The 10,055-nt window shown below is 53.3% G+C and overlaps 1 protein-coding gene across 1 annotated transcript; it reads left to right on the forward strand.

Annotated features, from left to right (window-relative positions):
- Window positions 1–5,654: 5,654 nt before the first annotated feature.
- Window positions 5,655–10,050, forward strand: LOC123323172 (neuronal membrane glycoprotein M6-b; the record flags this gene model as incomplete). The annotated part of the gene is made up of 4 exons (XM_044912334.1): window positions 5,655–5,826; window positions 7,702–7,775; window positions 8,670–8,735; window positions 10,030–10,050. Coding segments are annotated over 4 exons (333 nt in total), but the record flags the coding sequence as incomplete, so codon positions are not given.
- Window positions 10,051–10,055: the final 5 nt, after the last annotated feature.

The raw sequence follows: 10,055 nt of genomic DNA on the forward strand, positions 1-10,055 counted from the left end.
GGGTGTGTGTGTGGGTGGGTGTGTGTGTCCGTGGGGTGGGTGTGTGTGTGTGTGTGTGGGTGTGTGTGTGCGTGTCCGTGGGGTGTGTGTGTGCGTCCGTGTGTGTGTGTGTGTGTGTGTGTCCGTGTCCGTGTCCGTGTCCGTGGCAGCTGCTCATCCCCGGAGGGACCCTGGCTCCTGAGGAAACTGCTGAAATGCCCTGTCCCTGCGGCTTCCCCGTCTGGCCCTTGGTTCCGGCTGAGTTTCGGGGCCCTTCGCTAATCGCCTGGGAACAGAAATGCAGACGGCTGCCAAGGGCAGAGAGGCACCGATGCCGCACGCTCAGGAAGGGAGGGCTTGGTGGCAGCCTCAGGGGAAGAGGAACCAGCAGGAGCAGGGCGGAGGCCCGGGGTGCGGGGGTGCTCCCGCGAGCCGGCGGTGTGTCCCAGCTGGAACAGAAGGGTCTAGTGACGAAGGATGGAAACGACGCTGCTTGGGAGGGGGAGAGAGAGCAGATCAGCAAAGGCCTTGGGTGCCAGGCTAGGAATCCAAGCGCCGACGCTGAACGGGGCGTGCTCGCATCCCGTACACGAAGGACGGGGTGGGGGGTGTTAGGAGGGAAGGTCAGCCAGACGGGGGCGGGCACAAGGCTCCTGTAGCAGAGCGCAGAGCGGGGAACACGGTCCGAGTGGGGCCGAGCTGGCCGCTAGGATGGCAGTGGGACTAATAAGCTTGAGAGGACGGGATGAGCGGCCCGTCTCCGGCTGGGCCGCGTGTCGAGGCGGCTGTGTGTGCTTCCAGTGTTTCACCGTCGCTGGGGGCTCTAGGGGGGGGGGGGGGGGTACGAAGAGCGTCACCGAGAAACCTGGGCTGGGGTTTCTGGGAACACTCGGGCTGGAAATGACAGAGACTTGTGGTGGGTACGGACAAGGTGACAGGGAGCTTTGTGGAGGAAAGAGCCCTGGGGCACAGCACGGTCTCCCAGGAAGACCCAAGGAAAGGAGGCCTCATGGGGGAACTAAGAAACAGCCAGAGCTGGAGGGACTGTCCTGGGGTTCAAGGAAGGGGCCAAGGACATGCCCCCCCCAAGGATGCAAATAATTTGATATAGCCTTGGCTATCTATCTCCATGTCACTCTTGGTATGAATGCCCACCTCCCTGTCATCTGGACCTCCAGGCGACAGCAAGTGGCACCTCTGGGGCTGGCATCTCTGACCCAGTGAGCTCTGGAAATTTCTCTGGCAAGCCCCTCTCCTTCTGCCCAGGCTCCGCCCTCCGGCAGGCTCCCACACTGCCCGTCCTATGCTCCATCAGGGGCTGGGCCAGTGCTTAGTTCCCGCAGCACGACTACGACCAGCCTGTAACTGTGACAGTCTTCCTGAGGGCAGGGCCGCCAGCTGGGATGCGCGCGCGGACAACGCTCCTGCGGGAGGCCGGGGCCTAGACAACCCCCCCACCCCGCCCAGGCTCCGGAGCCTCTCTGTGCCCTGTGACTCTTTCACATCAGTGAGGTCTTGCACCATGGCCAGGCGCTGCTCTGTGTCGCAGCCCCGGTTGGCATCAGCCAGGGGACACGGCGCCGTGTGGGGCCGGGTGGCACCACGTGAGCTCACCTGAATGACAGCGTGTGGGACTTCAGAATGGTGCCGTCGGGCTTTCGGCCTTGGCGGGGCCCCTGCAGGGTCCGTGCGTGGGTCCCCACACATCCATGCTCTCCAGAGTGGCACTGGCGGGACGAACAGTGTGCTCCTAAAACTACCTACGGCAGTGAGGCCCCCGCTCACTTGTTTAACCATTTAGTTCTTGGGTGATGGGAACCCCTCCGATTCCACATCCCCTGTTGGACTGTCATTTCAGTTTGGCTTTTTAAGGTGAAGTCCACAGAACAAGGGAGTAAATGAGTTTAAAACTCACAGTGCAAGCTCTACCTCGATAAAGCTGTTATTTAAAGAAAAAAGATGTGACTACTCTTCAACTTGGGGGAGTGCTTACTTTGGGGGTAGGAAGCAACTGTAGGAGGAAAGAGAGAAGTCAGGAGCCTAGGGGAAAGAGCAGCAGAAAGTAGATGTGTGTGGGAGACCTCGGGCTGCTTCCCCCACCTCAGTCAAGGGGGCCCGTTTCTGCCCGGACTCAGGGCACACCTGCCTGGTGTTGAACATTTTGAGGATGGAGTCTTCGCGGAGTCACTCAACAAAGGCGGCCGAGGGACTGAGGTGGCCCTGATCCCTTGGCAGCCCGTGTAAGCAACTGAAGCCAGAGCCGAGGCGCTCGAATCCCAGAAAAGGAAACTTGAGAACCAGCCATCCTAAACAGCCCAGTAGGCCTTCCCAAATAAGACGGCTGCTTCAGTTAGAGCCTGTTACATAGGGTCTGAGCTGGGCTTCCGGGTCTGCTAGCCGGCGTCCCTGGGGCCCCTCGCACTACTTTCAAGCTGGTGCTGCCCCACTGCAAGGGAGTGTATGCCCAAAGACATCTTCACAGTTCGTGAAACATTTTAACGTGCCTCAGTTTTCCTCGTACCAGGCGTTAAATAGGGGGATGTTAGAGCGTGCCAGAAGCTCGTGCCAGGTGGCTAGGCGGGAGAGCACCTGGGCCTGTGCTTGGAGTGGTTCTTGTGGACGAGGCACGAGTGTGCATGGGGGCTTCTGGCCCAACATGTCAGGCTCGAAGCGCCCCCCCCCCCGCCACTGCCCACCAGCATAGCTCACTTTTACCTCTTTTACATGTTCAATTTTATTGAAGAAAAGCTCTGTTCCCAAAAAGTTGAAAAGCCACGCTGGGTACCTTGAACACGGGTTGGCTTCATACAGGCATCCCTCGCGTTATTGGACTTCATTACACACGGAAGGGTTGCGGCAATCCTGTGCCCAGCAGGTCTGTCGGCGCCATTTTTCCCAAAGTACTTGCCTGTTTCGTGTCTGTCACATTTTGGTAATTCTTACAACATTTCAACCTGTTCCGTTATTCTGTGTGTCGTGGTGACCAGTGCTTTGGGGTGCCCCAAACCGCACATATGTAAGATGGCAAACTTAACTAATACATGCTGTATGTGGTCTGCCTGCTCCCCAGACTGGCCATTCCCCCCACCCCCATCTTCCTCCCTCGGGCCTCCCTATTCCCTGAGACACCAAAGTATTGAAATCAGGCCAATTACTAACCCTACAATGGCCTCTAAGTGTTCAAGGGGAAGGAAGAGTCACGCGTCTCTCACTTTCAACCAAAAGCTAGAAGTGACCAAGCTTAGTGAGGAAGGTAGGTCGAGAGCCCAGACAGGCCGAAAGCTAGGCCTCTTGTGCCAAACAGCCAAGGAGTGAATGCACAGGAAAGTTCTTAAAGGAAATGAAAGGTGTTAGTCCAGTGAACACACAAGTGATAAGAGACAGTTGTAGTGCTCTGGACAGAAGGGCAAACCAGCTGGAATGTTCCTTTAAGTCAAAGCCTAATGCACAGCAAGGCCCTAACTCTCTTCAGTTCTGTGAAGGCTGAGAGGTGAGGAAGCTGCAGAAGGAAAGTCTGAAGCTAGCAGAGGTTGGTTCGTGGGGTTTAAGGAAAGAAGCCGACGCCATAACATCAGAGTGCAAAGTGAAGCAGCACGTGCTGATGGAGAAGCTGCAGCAAGTGATCCAGAGGATCCGGCTCAGGTGACTGGCAGACAACAGATTTCCCATGTAGAAGAAACAGCCTTCTACTGGAAGAAGATGCCCCTTAGGACTTTCACAGCTAGAGAGGAGAAGTCAATGCCTGGTTTTAAAGTTGCAAAGGGCAGGGTGAGTCTCTTGTTAGCAGCTGGTGCCTAAAAGGGCTACTGATAAAGCAGTAGTGCCAGTACTGGAGAGGATTACGTCCATTTCGGAAAGAAGTTCTCTGGGTAAAGTGCCCTCGACCAGCACGGCGTGCTGCAGAGAAATCCTGAGTGAAGGGAAGAGTCAGCGATGCAACGAACTTCATTGCTGATCAGCCAGCAGCCAGCATCAAGCCCAGACCCTCCACCAGCTGGAAGACTGACTCCACTCAAAGCTCAGATGATGGTTAGCAGTTTTTAGCAATAAAGTCTATTTTCTTGAAGGTCGGGACCTTGTCTTTTCTGGACCTAATGCTCTTGCACACTTAACAGACTACAGTATAATGAGAACTTTGCACTGGGAAACCCCAAAATTAATTTGACTCGCTTTCTTGTGATGGTCTGGAACCAAACCACAGTATCTTGGAGGTATGACTGGACCTTCAAGGGAACCATGGAACAGACCTGCCTTAGAGCATGTTAGGAAGTCGGAGGTGACCGGGGAGCCCTGACGACAGCTGGGGCAGACGTGCTCCCAAAAGAAAGCTCCGTGAGCCCTGTCCACCCGGGACAGCGGAGCTGCCCTTGGTTCACCAGCAGGCCTGGTGCTCACCGGTCCCTGATGCGAAGCTGCTGCTGGGCGGCGCACTCAGGAAGCGCCTGTGAAGGCCTCAGGCCGCCAGGCCAGGAATGGTCCGCAGGGGGCGCTCTCCACAGGCCTGCCCTGCGGAGCCCTGACCACCGCTAGAAGGCAATGTTCACGTCTTTGTGGAGTTACTAAGAAGAACGGATTCCTTTGAAGGGTGGGTAAGAAAACCCAGCCTAGTCTGGAGCAGCCCATCCATAAGCGCAGGGGCAACAGGGAGTGAGAGACGGCTGAAATCGGCTTCTTTGAATGTCTTTAGAAATGCAAACGCTTCTGTAAGTATGAATGCCCTTGCAATAAAAGCAAAAGCACTGACCGACTTCAGCCGGGGCGGCCTGTGTGAGCCCGCCCCCCAGGCGGACCTGAGACCCTCCAGCTCTTCCTTGCAGTACGGAAAGTGAGACTGAGTGTGCAGGTCCTCAGCACCGCCTGAAAAAAACAAAAGCCAAATTAGATTTCCGGCGTGTCGCCCACAAGCTCTGTGGGTGCATGTTCTGAAAATATGAGTACCATGACATGCCGTTTTTGGAACAGCCTTTACACGTTCTGTGCACACTGGCAGTCAAGGCAGGTTAGGAAGTAAAGTGAAGCCAGAGCATGCCATTCTTCCTGAGGCTGGCCATGGCCCCGTGTGCGGAACAGGATGAAGAGCGGCCGTGTGCGCAGAGCTGCTGTGAATCTTCCAGATGAGAAACTGGAGAGGGAGATGGGAAATGTATCTGACACTGTGCCTTCAGCTTGTGTTCAGGGCTATTTTAGACTGCTACCTAATGCGTTCAGTGATTTCTCGGGACTGGGAAACCAGGGAAGTTCCTTTTGAGAAAGGGCTTCCTGTTGCACTTGTAACTGTACCACGCACACGTCGTATAGAGTAAAGGCCCGTGAAAGCAGCCCGCCACTCGGCACGGTAAGTATGGGAAAGAGCGGCAGGGAGGCAACCACCACGACTTCGCTCTGCAACCTTGGACCAGGGAGATCACGGCTGGGGGAGCCAGCTCCTGAGAGGGGGACCTGCACAAAGTCCCTGAGGTGGCTTTGGGCAGTCACATTCTCCATCGTGCAGCTCTAGAGAGCATGATGGCCCCGGCCCAGCCCTCGCTTCTCCTCTCCCTTGTCACTTTGCCAGTCGCTCTGGTGGCCCAGGCGGTGCCGGGAATCAGTGTCCAGCCAGAGCTGTGGAAGCATTTTGTCCCCAGGTGCTGCACCCTGCCCCCCTTGGTGATGATTCTTTTTCCTTCTCGGCTCAGTTCGTGTTCCTCACCTACGTGCTGGGAGTGGCCTGGCTGGGTGTGTTTGGCTTCTCTGCCGTGCCCGTGTTTATGTTCTACAACATCTGGTCAACTTGTGAGGTCATCAAGTCACCCCAGACCAACGGCACGGCCGCTGTGGAGCAGATCTGCGTGGATATCCGACAATATGGTACCGTCTCCTTTCGTTGCCCCGCTGAACCTCTACCCTCTTGTGCAGTTGTCTGCACCTTAGCGATTACATGGGTGGCTTTTTAATCATTGTGATCGCTGTCATACGTTCTTCTGTTGGAATAGTACGTACTCTTAACGTATGCTCTGTTTTCTGGAAGGAAAGATCACTTAGGCTCTTACTTGAAAATGCAACCAAAATTTGCATTACAACTATGTAGTAGAGGACACTTTTTGTACTGTATTATTATCAAGGAGCAGTGCATTATAACCAGACTTCTGGACATCAAAAGATTACAGATTTATTTTTTCAATTTCTTTTCAGTTTTGTACCATTCAACTCTTTATCCAAAATATTGTATATACACTGTAGTCCAATTAATTTCCATGTCCCACTCTTCAAATCCGGTCTTTTAAAATGACCAACTGCTTAAACTTCATCTGTCCTGGAAACCACAACAAAATCCAGACATATTTTAAAGTCATCAGACTGAACTCTATAAAAGCCGACTGTTGGAAACCCCTTCAAACCTATTTTCTAATGAATGGGATACTCGCAATAGGCAGCTAACGTTGGTTCATTTTGACAAGGCACAGAAGGGGCCATTGCTCCTCCTGCCAATTAAACGGAGAGGCAGCCTCCTAAGTAAGGAGTTTAATGAGTGCTTCTCGCCAAGATGCTAGGGAATCGTGTTCCTGGCAGAAACAGCGAGGCGGGAGGTGGAAAGAACTTTTCATTAAAATTAAAGACAAGATTTCTCGGGAGAGAGGACTATTTCATTTGTGATTCTTGTTTTTCCCATGTGGCTTGGCTTCAACGTCTTCTCTTACAACCTAATGAGAGACTTGCCCAGGACTGCCCATTGGAGTACTGTTTTAGCCTCACTGGTGGTTTGAAAACAGAGCATAAAGATGATTTTTTAAAGTATTTGTAAATATCTAGATGTATATAATTTCCTTATTAAATATTTTCACTAAACACTTTGGGCTATCAGTGATCCTAGTTTTAAGTGTTCTATATTTGAAATCACTGGTTTCACTGACCCCCATGAGGACTTGTCATTTCCCATTCTCCTAAAGCATCTCTTGGCCCATGTAAGGGATAAGGGACTTTTTTTAAGATTTATTTATTTATTTGGCAGAGAGAGGGAGGCACAGTGAGAAACAGGCTTCCTGCCGAGCAGGGAGCCCAATGCGGGGTTCGATCCCAGGACCCTGGGATCATGACCTGAGCTGAAGGCAGACGCCCAACAACTGAGCCACCCAGGCGCCCCGGGGATAAGGGACTTTTTAAAGAAAGCCTTCCTTACCTCCGGGGAGAAGAGTAACTCGAGCTGTGTTTAATCTTTAAAAGCACACACCTACTACATGGTGACACGGAGAACAGCAACCCGGTGGGCCATGGCGTGGTAGAGAGGAGTTAGGGTTCCAGTGGAAGACACGGGGTAGGGGGGATGGACTCCACAGTGTTTCCCTTTTTAAATTTCCAATTGGATTTTCAATCCCAATGAAAATGAATATAAAAGACCTACAAAATCCAAATTACCTATAGACTCCCCATTTCGGGACTTTAGTAGGAAGTCCACAGACTGGGAAATGCTGTGGGGGGGGGGGGGGGGTTCTACACCTTTAATTTTTACAAATAGGAGGTCAACTAAAGCGAGCACAATTGGTAGGGAAAACAAATCCGGTCTTAAGGCTCTTATGGACTAGTTGACTTTGCTCTCGTGCTGCTGTCTAAGGAGAACTTCTTACTAATTCTAAACAGCCTGGTCTGCAGAGGGCAGGGCTGTCAAGTGTGGATGAGGACCAGCGAGAGCACGGGGCACTGTGGGGGCCACTAATAACTAACATTCTGTTGGGATTCACTTCACAGGTATCATTCCTTGGAATGCTTTCCCTGGGAAAATCTGTGGCTCCGCCCTTGAGAACATCTGCAACACCAATGAGGTAAATAAACCCTTCGCCTGTCAGGGCCTGGACACGGTCCCCTGGCAAAGCAGGCTGAGGAAAGGGCCCTCTGAGGTAGAAAGAACAGGAGATGGTGCAAATGCTAGTAAGGGAAGCTTTTCTTTGCAGACTTTTTAGATCAAACAGTCTGTCTTTACCCACATTCATGCATTTTTTTACCTAGAAAATGCCCCCTTTCCCATGGTCCAGCCGGTTCAGTGAGGATCCTTAGCACTCAGAGAGCTTTCTCCTTGGGCGATAATTTGAGAGTGGTCCTAGTCTCATCCATCTGAAAATACATGTAGATTCTTTTTCACCTTCACATAGCTTTTCAAAGTAGGACATTTATCACAGAACAAATGCAGGTTCATTTTCATGGAAAAGATCCCCTTGAATTTGTATAGAAGCCCAGTTTCTCTAAATCTAATCACAGTTGATCACTGCTTCACTCTTAACTAGCAGAATATCCTAACCCACTTTGGTTTGAAATCAGACCTCAGACTATTCTTTAGGCATTGGTTTGTAACTGTTCATAAAAGAACATTTTTTTTAAGTGCACTAGTGGGAGCTTGCATACTTAAGAGAATCTGAGCCTGCTTTGGGAAAGCAGTGAGTTACTGAAATGTCAGCCAGTTTGCGTATCCGTACCAGGGCCTGGTTCCAAGCAGGGGCTCCCAAAGGTGACGGCACAGAGCAGTCAGCGAGGAGAATTATCCTCACGGCGGAGGCCTGGCTACTGCCACTTACTTGGTCACGGGTCCAGCCCGGGCATCAGGAAGCTTTAGAAGTGCCCCCGTCAGGGGCAGGCGGTGGGCAGCCGGGGCGTGCACACAGGACGGGGGGACGCCCGTTCCTTCCACAGCCAATGCTCACCTGTGCCCTGTTCTTCCCTAGTTCTACATGTCCTACCACCTGTTCATCGTGGCCTGCGCCGGAGCTGGTGCCACTGTCGTCGCCCTGGTGAGTAGCAACGGCCCCGGGCCCGGCCTAGCGCAGCTCCCCGCTCGAGGCTCCAGCGCCAGATTTGCCTTCCGGCCATACCGTCCGGAGCGCAGCCCTGGCTCCGTCTGGGCTGGAGCGCAGGCAGTCCCGGTTGCCTGTCTGGGCCCGGAGGGATCTGGATTCTGTGGGAAGAAGAGAGGGCAGCTGAAGCTGGGCCGCCCGTTACCCAGGCCTGGCCTAGGCCAGGGGTGCATATTCCGCCCTGACTTGCAGGACTTGGGTCACTGACAGCTACTCGTGGGAGGCATTACCCATTTCTTTGGCAAGAAATCTTAATTTCCAAGTGGAAATATGTACTTATACACCTACATACCTCTACGGTTGAGCTTGTTCTATAAAGCCTCCTGCAACCCTGAGCCACTGTTTCTAGAGGGAAACACAGGGTTCATTTTTGCCAGCGCCTGGTCACACCATTTGTTGTCAAACGGAACACCACCTAACCTTGCTTCATGTGGTTTTGTTCAAAGACATCGTATTGAGTAGAGACCACAGCTGTATTAACAGTGAACTCCCGGTCTCAGGAATGAAGCCCCGTGGCCCCTCCGAGCCTTCTTGCTCTCTGGAGGCTGTCGAGAGCCCTTCATTCAGCACTATGGTTAGGAAACATCACAAAACGCCGTAGCACTAACTAGCCCGCACCAAGGCTGCTCGGCTACAGTTCGAGACAAGCAAGCAGCGTGGTGCCTTGGTTGACCGCAGCTGGGAGACTGTGTGTGTCCCCCAGTGACCATGGCCATGCCATAAGCAGTGATGGTCGCACGAAGGGAAATGGGCGCACAGGGAAGCCACAGCTAACGAGGAGCACCTGTAAAGGGCCCCGGGATTCTGTGGGCCTCCGCGTGTACAGCTAGAAGTCGGGAGGGCTCGCTTTGGGATTTCGAGAGCTCTAGGATTGGCAGACCCAGAGGGAAATGGCATGAGCTTGGAAAAGAGTCCCTCCAGAGAACGGCCCGTGCCATGCCGGCGGCGACCTGTGTGCTTGCTGAGCTAGGGGCCGGCCGAGGAGGCAGGCTGGGGCAGACCAGGGGACACGGGGCCTGGAGCTTCATGGCTCAGGCTGCTGCCCCGGCGCTCTGATTCTTTCAACACCTCCGAGTCTTCGCAATAAACGGCCTGAGGGCAGAGGCCAGGATTAGCAGCGTGTACGTGAAGTGAGAGGAAGGAACCCCTTCCGGGTGATAATAAACGGGAAAGCAGCCACGCTGGGGGGACTGCCTATATCTTACTGTCGTGTTCTGTTCTCTTCCACCAGCTGATCTACATGATGGCTACTACCTA

The sequence above is a fragment of the Neomonachus schauinslandi genome, unplaced genomic scaffold (assembly GCF_002201575.2).
Source record: "Neomonachus schauinslandi unplaced genomic scaffold, ASM220157v2 HiC_scaffold_1255, whole genome shotgun sequence".
Classification (NCBI taxonomy): Eukaryota; Metazoa; Chordata; class Mammalia; order Carnivora; family Phocidae; genus Neomonachus; species Neomonachus schauinslandi.